Raw genomic sequence first — 12,853 nt, forward strand, 5'->3', positions numbered from 1 at the left:
AAATGTTGTTCTGTACAATTCTATATAACATTTATGAATGTACGATTTTTAGTTTTAAAATTATCACAGATTATAATATATCCTTTGTTTGGAATCTAACCTTTGTTTTGCTATCGATGAATATTACGAACTAATATTCTTTATTCATTCTATTTTGAACAATAATATAAATTATTGTGATAAATATATAAACTAGTAGTAATACATTTATGATGTGCTAATATTTTTAATTAAATTAAAAAATAAAAAATAAAAAAATTTATAAAATATTAAAATTAAAAATCACAATTTAAATATTTATCATAAATTGCTTAATTATAACTAAATAAACTTATTATAGCATAAATAAACGTATTTTAGTAATATTATTACGTAAATATGCTATAAAATAAATTTAAAAATATTTAAATTCAAAAGAAAATCGCTAAATAAAAATTTCTGAGTCGACAAAACACCACCTGGACAAAAATATGTGAAACAGATGGTAGACAACACACTACAGTCAAGTGGTGGCATCTGTTGCCAAAAATTTTCATTAAAATCGATTTTTTGCAGGGTAACGACGAATCGGTACCCTAGTACATTGTTATAACAATGGGGGGTGTGACAGATCGTTACCCTGGTCTTAAGAAAGTTAAATTTATCTAACTGATATCAATAAATTTGGTTTATTGAAATACATTTTTTTTATAATCAAAAATATAATGATCATTAAATTAAGATATAAATCCTGAGTTTCTAAAAAATTTTAATTGTTGAAACCAGTTATTATTTTATGAGAGAGATTAAATACATTCATTAAAGTTGATATAAATTAATTATATTTTGAAATCATAAAAATTTAGTTAATTATGGTAGAGACTGGTTTGAAATTCGAAATGATTTGGAGAAATTAGAGTGTGTAGTATTGTACTAGACTAGAATATAACACAAAAGATGAAACACTGTATAATTGGAAATTATTACACTTGTCAATTGTTGCATTGTGAAACTAGGTCATAAACACAACATTGTTAAATTTTGAATAAATTAATTTGCTTTCAAATGCAGTAATTACATTACAGTATTTATTGCTTGTGAAACTTTAATTGTACAGTGCTTGATGTATCCAGAACACAAAGGTGTTTCTGATTATCTGAAATTTTGTTTATCTGAAAGACTGCTGGTTTCATCAGGTATGGATAAACAATATTCTACTGTACATTGAATACAATATTATTATTTTTCCTCTCAGAATTGCATGGCATTTTATAATTTACAGGATTTTCCAATGTTTTTGTCATTATTAATGGAAAAGATGATTTTTTTGTCATTTAAAAAAATTAGTTTGAATTTAATCTGAATACCTCATTTGTAAAGTAAAAAAAATTAACACATAACATTTTTATTAATGTTTACTTGAAGTCTTCATTAATTTTAGCCCTTGAATTATTGATTTTGTTTGAGTCCAGCAGTTAGAACATTGTTTTGTGGCTATTCTAATTGTTTATATTATTGCTGTTTTTAATATCTAAAGATGAACAAAGTTTGTATTATAAAATACTAAGTGTGTTTTAGAAATTGAACTCAATTGAAAATCTAAACTAGATCCACAGATATACATTAAATGTTACTTTTTGTCATTGGTTAATGTACAGAAATTATAAACTACAGTAGAACCTCGATTATCCGGACTAATTGGGGATAAAGGTAGTCCGGATAAGGAAAAATTTGGATAATCGAAATAAATACTTTAATTTGTCTTTTAATGATAATACAACACGTTTTCTTTTCGATGACATATCGGTAATATTAAAAATAAATACTGTCTTTAAATCGTGATCAAATATTCAAGAAACAAACATTCGTATTGAATTTGGACTACTACTGACCAGCACTAACAGACTACCTATTGTTTAAAAGGCCCTCTGGTGGCGCAAGAAGACGGATTTTATAAAATAAAAAGCAGTTAAAACTGCATATTTATGAATAAAAATTTGACAAACTATCTATCGTTTTATGGTGAGTAAAATTTTTTGTCGCATTTGCGGCTTTTAAGTAATGCATAAACCTGTGAGGTGCGAGGCCCTTTAGACCGCGAGGATAGGTGGTGGCCCACGTTGCCCATATGCTTTCCTTGGTCATAGAAATGATGTAATTTGAATATAAATTATTTATAAATACGTATGTCAAATTATATTTTTATTATGACACAAAATATATCTGAGTTTACGACCACTGTGCCGGGTGAGACATTGTTGAAACAAAAAAGTTATGCATTCCATCACGTACATAAACAGTATCGTAATTCACCAAGTGCAAATCAGCAAATTCGTAAAATTTTTGTTTATTTTGAACAATCCAGATAATTGAGGTTCTACTGTATTTGCATGTCAGTAAGTAACACATTACTGGATGTCAATTATAATATAGTTTAACGTTATTTTTAATTCATTTTTTCAGTGTATAAAACAGCTCTTAATGTCAATGATTTAGAATGTTTGTAATTTTGATCCCAAATAAGATTATAAACTCATTATTTGATGTAATATCATTTATGTATTAACTAGTATCCCAGGATGCCCCATAGTGGGTATTCTAGCAGAAGCTGTCATTCTATGGTATAAATAATAAATTCCTGTTACAAATAAAAATAATAATATATACTGTTAATTAATAAATAAATTATACTATTAATTTAAATAATAGCTGAAAATCATCAGTAGGGACACCCCCTAATGCGCATTCTAGGCATTCCATGACAGATAACAGATATACAAACCATGGGATCAATGGTTTATATAAGTAGATATGATGCTACCGTGTTTCCCCGAAAATAAGACAGTGTCTTATATTAATTTTTGCTCTAAAAAATGCACTAGGTCTTATTTTCGGGAGGATGTCTTATATTTCCATGAAGACGAATTCACATTTATTGTTGAACAATACGCTAAACAGGTTCGAGAGAACACCTTGCGACACATTCAACTTAACTTTTTTATAGTGTCCACATCGAGCTCGATGACCAATTAGTGCTTACTGAACCGTAGCACTATGCAAATGTGATGTGGCGTGATTCCCAGCCGACCAATTAGCGATCACCAGCGATAACATTATGCAAATCTGTGATTCCCAAGCCATAGTCTTATGCAAATCATGCCGTGTGGCGTAATTGTCTGCTGACCAATCAGTGGCTGTACTTTCAACCATCTGTCGATGACCGTTACGACTAAAAAAAAACTTCGCTAGGTCTTACTTTCAGGGGGAGGTCTTATATTTCGCAATTCAGCAAAATCTGTGCTAGGTCTTATTTTCTGCGGATGTCTTATTTTCGGGGAAACACGGTATCTATATATTGTGTGTCTTGAATTTTTTTTTTTTGATTGCACATATATAAATTTGTTTTATAAAGTTATTTTGTTAAACAAAGTCTGTCACATACAGTCTATACTATATGAAAATTTATGCAAAAAATTAGAAAATTCGGCAATATCTACAGAAAAAAATTCTGATAGTATTATAGTTACAGAAGTGACAGTGAACTAAGATAAATTAGTTTTAATAATTGAAATATTTATAATTATTCCAGTTTGGTTTACATTTAATTTTATGTTAACTGTAATTTAGCTGCCAAAGTATCCAAATATACTAAGAAGCTTATCTTAGTATATTTGGATACTTCAGAAGTTAAATTACATGCAGTGATAACCTGTATATATATATATGTACAAAATATTTTTCAGTTCCTTATGATGGATGGAGATCTGTTGCTCCTGCTGGTTATTATGATAAGAATGTAGAATTCAGTCGAAATTGTGATCAGCGAGCAGATTTTAAGCGTAGTTTGGGAAAAGAAGATTCGCAGTTTCTTGATTCCAATTCTCAAGAATGTGAAAGAAGGTAAATTTTTTTTTCTGATTTTGAATAACTTTCAAAAACTGCTGAAGGATTCTTTGTCAGAATTTTTAATTTTTTTACATAAATCTCACTTATTAATTATTAATACTCTTGTCCAAAAATAAGCATATCCAATAATTTGGCTTACAGATTAAGAAACAGAGATCTATTCCAAACTTAACATACACAAAAAGCATTGTATTTTTTGTACAAGAAGACAATTGAAAAGCAAAACTTTAATTGCTAAATTACATCGAATTAAAAACATGAAAAGTACTAACAATTGTCATAAATCTCTTGTAATAATTTTTTAAATTCTAATCTATGTGAAGGTATTCTTACTATTTCTCACAATTTACAATACACCTTACACTTGTATACAAACATGTTTAAAATATAAATGTAATATGTTGAAGATTAAGATTATAATTTTATTAAGTTTGTAGTTTAAATTTGTGTACATTGAGTACAGTGAACATAATTTTGAAATGTTTTAATATAATTCAAGGTTTTGTTTTTATTTAATTTATTGTAAATAATTATTATATTATTGATTAAAGAATTGCATAAATATGAATCATGTAGATAACTTGAATAAATATTTAATAAATTGTATAATTAAGATCCATATATGTGTATAACACTTATTATTTTTAGACATTCTAAATATGATAATTTTTATTTTATTTCAAATCTGATTTTATGGCACATGATTTTAAGAACTGTTCCCATTTAAGTATTTTTAAAAATAACTTTAAAGGTTTTATTACAAGGGAATTCAAGGGAATATTATTCAATATTATACAATATTAAATTCAAGGGAAAGATTTTGTATGGAACAGTTTATTATTATTATTTTACAGTTTTGTCTCTGTAATTTTATTGTAGTTTTTATCAAAAATTTGTTTTAAAAGCTTTCTTTTTAAAAATTAATTCTTTTAGAATATTTTCCAATTTTCAAGTGCAAAAAGATTGAATTTTGAAAGGTTGATTATTATATAATGGAGAAAATATTTATTATAATAATTGGTTTTTAATGATTGAATTACAGGTGGCCCTCGACTTTCGCACGATTCACCATTTCACACATTTTTAAAAATTCAACTTTTTAAATATTTTTGTTGATAATGAAAAAATTTGCTTCCATGCAGAATGCTTATATGTTACAAAGTGCAGTAGCTTGCTCTACGTTTTCGGACACATGTTACTTCCTACAATAGCGGACTTCTCGGAATCATAATCATTACTGTGTTGTTCTGAGCAAGAGGTCAAACAGTTTCAGTCTTGCATTAGTGTGTGCGTCAACATGTGTGTTTTGCCAATTAATTCATTTGTCCTTATAAATTGATAAACATGAGTGAGAAATGGAGAAACTGTGGTGTTGATATGAACAAAAAGAAATTAAGGACTCAAACTTCATGCGATTGAGACAAAGACTGAAATAATTAAACATTCTGAAAACGGTGAATCTTTTGCTTCAATCGAATGTTTGTACAATGTAAACAGATCTACGATATGTTCAGTTTTAAAAATTAAGAATAAAATTAAGGAATACGTTTAAAATTGTGGAAATGTATCATTAAAGATTGTTTCCAAAAGACACGGCTTAGTAATGGATGAAATGGAAATATCTTTGTCATCATGGATTGATGATTAACGTCAAAATAATATCCCTCTGAGTTTTTTAATTATTCAAGCTAATGCTCTTAGTTTGCATGAAGATTGGAAGACTAGATTAAATGAAGATTCTAACATGGTGTTTCAAACAAGTAATTGCTGGTTCAACAAATATAACGTGATATATTCTTTACATAATATTAAATTCACTGGAGAATTGGCTGATGCAGATAAAGATGCTGCAAAAGAATTTATTTCTTCATTGTTCAAAATTATTGTAGATGGAGAATATTCTCCTAGCCAAATAGTTAATGTAGATGAGACTGGTTTATTTTAGAAAAAATGCCTAATCGTACATTTTTATCGAAGGAAGAATCAGTTGCCCCTGAACATAAACCTTTCAAAAACTGATTGACATTGCTTCTTAGTGGAAACTTAGCTGATGATTTAAAATTGAAACCATTGTTAGTTTACCAAGTGGAAAATCCCAGAGCATTGAAAGGGAAAGATAAAGAATTGCTTCCAGTCATTTGGAAATCAAATAAAAATGCCCGGGTTACTGTGTTAATATTTAAAGATTGGTTTACTTTTTATTTCGTGCTGATAGTTAAGCAATATTGTAAAAATAATCACTTACAATTTAAAGCATTATTAATCTTAGACAATGCTCCAGGACACCCAAAATCTCTGCAGAATTTATATCTGGAAATCAATTTTGTTTCTTCCTCCCAATACTACCTGCCTCATACAGCCCATGGGCCAAACAGTGATAGCTATGTTTAAACGATATTATATGAGGACAATAATGACTAAGACCATCAAAGCAACTGACAAGGAAGATGCGCCAACATTAACAGATTTTTGGAAAAACTATAATATATGGAATGAAATAAACAATATTGGAGCCTCATGGGCTGAAATAAGAGAGTCAACAATGAAAGGTTACTGGAAACAATTATATTCACAAATGATGATTGATTTTATAAATTTTGAAGAAACACCAGAAACTATCACAGATGAAATAGTTCTCCAAGTTTAGTTCATTCATTAGGCTGTCAACAATGAAGATGTTAATGAGTTGATTGAGTCTCACTCAGTAACAATGAAATACACAATAAAAGTGAGGAAGAAGCTGATGGAAACATAAAGCTTTGACAATTAAAAATATGAATGACGTCTTCATGCATCTTGACAAGTTTTTGACTATCATGGAAGAATATGGTCCCAATGGTGAACGTATATCTCAGGTACATAGGGCAATTAAGAGAAACACAGTGTATTATAGAAATCTTTATCGAGAAAAGAAAAAAAGGGTAGTATTCACACCCAAAAGCATTTAAACACACCTCATTAACTTCATTATGTACACATATTGATAAATAAATACTTTAAAACACAGTTTTTGGTGCATATTTTTTTTACATCTCTCTACTTTCAAACATTCAACATTCGCGCACACTTTCAGGAACCAATTATGCGCGAAAGTCAAGGGCTGCCTGTATATATAATTTCAATGTCATGTTTAAATTCCATGTAAGACTCTTTGTTCCTGTTTTATTACTTAATTCAAAATTTGAATAGAAATAATTAAAAGAATTTGCAATATTTGGACAATTGTTATAAAACATTAAAAATTATTTAATTGAATCTTCATTTAGAAATAATTTTTTTTTTTGCATATAGTATTTAAAAGTGTATTTGAAATTGGATAACATTTTTTAATATGCTTTATGGATAATAACAAAGTTAAAAAATATACAGTAGAATTACATTTTAACAGAACAACGGATTTCTTGGAATAACTTTTTTTTCTAGGTCCCACCAAATCAATGTAATTTTACCTCCTTTTAGCGGATCTGTTACTTGGAGTAACTGATTTTTTCTACCCCAATCTATTGTAAACGGCATTTTTTTTCAATGTTTGGTTAATGTTTGGGATATTTTGTTTCTGGAAATTTGTAGCATTTGTTACATTTAGGATAGGTACAATTGAAGAATTGTACAGAGTCAGCTGGCTGATATGATTGAGGAGGAGTCACCTAGTGAACACCTCAATTGCCAGTCGAAGTGTAGTACTGAAATTTAGTGAGACCATCAAGTATTTCCAAGTTGTGAAAACCTTAATGACAAGTTTTAGCATAAACAAACAGGTTGTACTGTGCATGACATTGCTAACATAAAGTGGTGTTGTATTCAATAGATAGAAAGTGGCATCAAAAGAAACCAAGATGGACAAGTTTTTTTTAACAGATTGTGAAGTCAAGCAAAGCCCTAATGAGTATATGTAATTTTCCTGTTTTTATGCTTACAGTATGTATACTGTAGTTTTATCAGCTTCTGTCATATACATGTACAGAACAATATACAGCATAATATGCAAGTTACAAGCATACATGTTTCTATAGGATAAAGAATAGAGATCTCAAGAGACTGAATAATTTCAAGTACTGGTATTTCTTATATATAGGGTTAAAAACTGAAATTTTTTCAAATAACCAGTAATTCCTAGGATGTGTGAGAAATTTGTTGTTCATGATATAATGGATTCTCGGTTTTTAATGATTGAATTACAGGTGGCCCTCGACTTTCGCACGATTCACTTTCACACATTTTTAAAAATTCAACTTTTTAAATATTTTTGTTGATAATGAAAAAATTTGCTTCCATGCAGAATGCTTATATGTTACAAAGTGCAGTAGCTTGCTCTACGTTTTCGGACACATGTTACTTCCTACAATAGCGGACTTCTCGGAATCATAATCATTACTGTGTTGTTCTGAGCAAGAGGTCAAACAGTTTCAGTCTTGCATTAGTGTGTGCGTCAACATGTGTGTTTTGCCAATTAATTCATTTATGTTTAAATATTTTGTCCTTATAAATTGATAAACATGAGTGAGAAATGGAGAAACTGTGGTGTTGATATGAACAAAAAGAAATTAAGGACTCAAACTTCATGCGATTGAGACAAAGACTGAAATAATTAAACATTCTGAAAACGGTGAATCTTTTGCTTCAATCGAATGTTTGTACAATGTAAACAGATCTACGATATGTTCAGTTTTAAAAATTAAGAATAAAATTAAGGAATACGTTTAAAATTGTGGAAATGTATCATTAAAGATTGTTTCCAAAAGACACGGCTTAGTAATGGATGAAATGGAAATATCTTTGTCATCATGGATTGATGATTAACGTCAAAATAATATCCCTCTGAGTTTTTTAATTATTCAAGCTAATGCTCTTAGTTTGCATGAAGATTGGAAGACTAGATTAAATGAAGATTCTAACATGGTGTTTCAAACAAGTAATTGCTGGTTCAACAAATATAACGTGATATATTCTTTACATAATATTAAATTCACTGGAGAATTGGCTGATGCAGATAAAGATGCTGCAAAAGAATTTATTTCTTCATTGTTCAAAATTATTGTAGATGGAGAATATTCTCCTAGCCAAATAGTTAATGTAGATGAGACTGGTTTATTTTAGAAAAAATGCCTAATCGTACATTTTTATCGAAGGAAGAATCAGTTGCCCCTGAACATAAACCTTTCAAAAACTGATTGACATTGCTTCTTAGTGGAAACTTAGCTGATGATTTAAAATTGAAACCATTGTTAGTTTACCAAGTGGAAAATCCCAGAGCATTGAAAGGGAAAGATAAAGAATTGCTTCCAGTCATTTGGAAATCAAATAAAAATGCCCGGGTTACTGTGTTAATATTTAAAGATTGGTTTACTTTTTATTTCGTGCTGATAGTTAAGCAATATTGTAAAAATAATCACTTACAATTTAAAGCATTATTAATCTTAGACAATGCTCCAGGACACCCAAAATCTCTGCAGAATTTATATCTGGAAATCAATTTTGTTTCTTCCTCCCAATACTACCTGCCTCATACAGCCCATGGGCCAAACAGTGATAGCTATGTTTAAACGATATTATATGAGGACAATAATGACTAAGACCATCAAAGCAACTGACAAGGAAGATGCGCCAACATTAACAGATTTTTGGAAAAACTATAATATATGGAATGAAATAAACAATATTGGAGCCTCATGGGCTGAAATAAGAGAGTCAACAATGAAAGGTTACTGGAAACAATTATATTCACAAATGATGATTGATTTTATAAATTTTGAAGAAACACCAGAAACTATCACAGATGAAATAGTTCTCCAAGTTTAGTTCATTCATTAGGCTGTCAACAATGAAGATGTTAATGAGTTGATTGAGTCTCACTCAGTAACAATGAAATACACAATAAAAGTGAGGAAGAAGCTGATGGAAACATAAAGCTTTGACAATTAAAAATATGAATGACGTCTTCATGCATCTTGACAAGTTTTTGACTATCATGGAAGAATATGGTCCCAATGGTGAACGTATATCTCAGGTACATAGGGCAATTAAGAGAAACACAGCGTATTATAGAAATCTTTATCGAGAAAAGAAAAAAAGGGTAGTATTCACACCCAAAAGCATTTAAACACACCTCATTAACTTCATTATGTACACATATTGATAAATAAATACTTTAAAACACAGTTTTTGGTGCATATTTTTTTTACATCTCTCTACTTTCAAACATTCAACATTCGCGCACACTTTCAGGAACCAATTATGCGCGAAAGTCAAGGGCTGCCTGTATATATAATTTCAATGTCATGTTTAAATTCCATGTAAGACTCTTTGTTCCTGTTTTATTACTTAATTCAAAATTTGAATAGAAATAATTAAAAGAATTTGCAATATTTGGACAATTGTTATAAAACATTAAAAATTATTTAATTGAATCTTCATTTAGAAATAATTTTTTTTTTTGCATATAGTATTTAAAAGTGTATTTGAAATTGGATAACATTTTTTAATATGCTTTATGGATAATAACAAAGTTAAAAAATATACAGTAGAATTACATTTTAACAGAACAACGGATTTCTTGGAATAACTTTTTTTTCTAGGTCCCACCAAATCAATGTAATTTTACCTCCTTTTAGCGGATCTGTTACTTGGAGTAACTGATTTTTTCTACCCCAATCTATTGTAAACGGCATTTTTTTTCAATGTTTGGTTAATGTTTGGGATATTTTGTTTCTGGAAATTTGTAGCATTTGTTACATTTAGGATAGGTACAATTGAAGAATTGTACAGAGTCAGCTGGCTGATATGATTGAGGAGGAGTCACCTAGTGAACACCTCAATTGCCAGTCGAAGTGTAGTACTGAAATTTAGTGAGACCATCAAGTATTTCCAAGTTGTGAAAACCTTAATGACAAGTTTTAGCATAAACAAACAGGTTGTACTGTGCATGACATTGCTAACATAAAGTGGTGTTGTATTCAATAGATAGAAAGTGGCATCAAAAGAAACCAAGATGGACAAGTTTTTTTTAACAGATTGTGAAGTCAAGCAAAGCCCTAATGAGTATATGTAATTTTCCTGTTTTTATGCTTACAGTATGTATACTGTAGTTTTATCAGCTTCTGTCATATACATGTACAGAACAATATACAGCATAATATGCAAGTTACAAGCATACATGTTTCTATAGGATAAAGAATAGAGATCTCAAGAGACTGAATAATTTCAAGTACTGGTATTTCTTATATATAGGGTTAAAAACTGAAATTTTTTCAAATAACCAGTAATTCCTAGGATGTGTGAGAAATTTGTTGTTCATGATATAATGGATTCTCGGAACAACAGATTGTAGATAATACTTGTAAATTATTTAAGTAAATAAAATAAGTTAAAATTGAAGTAGTTAAAATTAATCTATGAGGCATGTCTGGAAAGTAAGTACCGTTTTGGAAAAACTTGCATAAAAAATATTTTTGCAAAACAAAATTTATTTTTACATGAAAGAGCGTGTCTGAAACTATTTTTCTACATAGTTACCACCATTGTTCAGACATTTGTCATATCGGGAAACCAACTTGTCTATACCCTCTTCAAAGAAAGATGCCGCCAGTGAAGACAGCCACTGCTGAACATCGGTTGTTGCAACATTCTCATGCAAAACAGTATTTGAAATTTGTGGAAACTCATCACAAAGCAATCTTATTGTGAACAGTCTGTTTTCAGGAATTTTTTCATTCACTTTTGCAACCAAACCATCATTGACAACAGAAGGCCAGCCATTCCATGCTTCGTCGTGAACATCAGTGCATTCGGCATTGAATTGTCGAACCCACTTTCTAATCATTCCATCACTCATTACATTTTCACCATAAATCTCTAGAAGTTGAGCATGAATTTCAACTGGCTTGACATTCTTTGCGTTCAAAAACTGTATTACAGAATGCACTTCACAGTCGGCGGGATCAGCAATAGTCTTAAACATTTTGAACGCTCACTAACACGTGGAAAAACAACACAATCTGGCTGTAATGGCGTCATTGGACTGACAATCAACCAGAGAGACATGTGTGCAGGCGCTGAACTGCGATACTACCACTGCAATGGCAGTAGAACGAAACAGTACGTACTTTCCAGACACGCCTCGTATATTTTTGTTGCTGATTTAAATTAGAAAAAGTTTGCTGGAATAAATTTTTGACATTTGTAAAAATATTTGAGAGAATTAATTTGCAAATGTTAAAAATAATTTGAATATAGCATAGTTTTTTAAAAGTGTAGCTTTATCAATCTTATTTGGTGTCTTAATCAGTAAGAGATTGACACAAATTTGTAATGGGGTGGTGTTTTTGACATGGAACTGTACTGTTTATCTTAATTAGCTATATTTGCAACGAATATAAGAGAAAATGAAGATCATGAGCCTATGAAAGGGTGGAGGGTATACAAAAAATAGAGTAGTAAAAGTACTGACAGTTTTGACTTAACAAGATGGTGTTACTTAGAAAAGCCTGTATATTGTATCCAGAACCTGTAGACAACTTGTAATTTAATTAATGTGGTTTGGTTTGGTGAATTTTACTGTAGTACAAAGCTAGAACATTTTCAGTTTGATAACATACAAAAAGGATCTTTCTAATGGAACTGGATGTGTTACCATGATTATTCAGAATTTGTTATTAATAAAGTTAGTTTTTTAAACATCATTGATTTTTAATGTTAATAATTTTAAATTTAAATAGTAGTGCTTTTGTGATGGAATGATTGATTATCAATTAAAAGGATTAACAATTAGCAAACAATCAGTACATCACTATTAATTTTTATATAACTGTTTCCAATCTTGGAAACTTGGCTTGCATATGTATAAAATTCAATTTGCAGTTTTCTTTACAATTAAGAACTTTTATTTACTCAGTTTTCACTACTGCATACAGGTATTGAATATAAGCTGGAATCATTGTTCTTATTATTTTAGGTTTGTGAGAAATAAAAG

At 29.6% G+C, this 12,853-nt stretch overlaps 1 protein-coding gene across 3 annotated transcripts in view; it reads left to right on the top strand.

Moving 5' to 3' along the window:
* LOC111642571 (protein PRRC2C-like) overlaps positions 1–12,853 on the top strand; it is a 70,462-nt gene that overhangs the window by 33,429 nt on the left and 24,180 nt on the right. For all 3 annotated transcript variants that reach the window (XM_023388926.1, XM_023388928.1, XM_023388927.1), the window contains one exon: positions 3,723–3,879. In XM_023388926.1, coding sequence (XP_023244694.1) covers positions 3,723–3,879 — 157 coding nt within the window. The remainder of the gene's footprint in view (positions 1–3,722; positions 3,880–12,853) is intronic.

Source organism: Centruroides sculpturatus, unplaced genomic scaffold (assembly GCF_000671375.1).
Source record: "Centruroides sculpturatus isolate CEXI.00-Female unplaced genomic scaffold, Cexi_2.0 scaffold1693, whole genome shotgun sequence".
NCBI lineage: Eukaryota > Metazoa > Arthropoda > Arachnida > Scorpiones > Buthidae > Centruroides > Centruroides sculpturatus.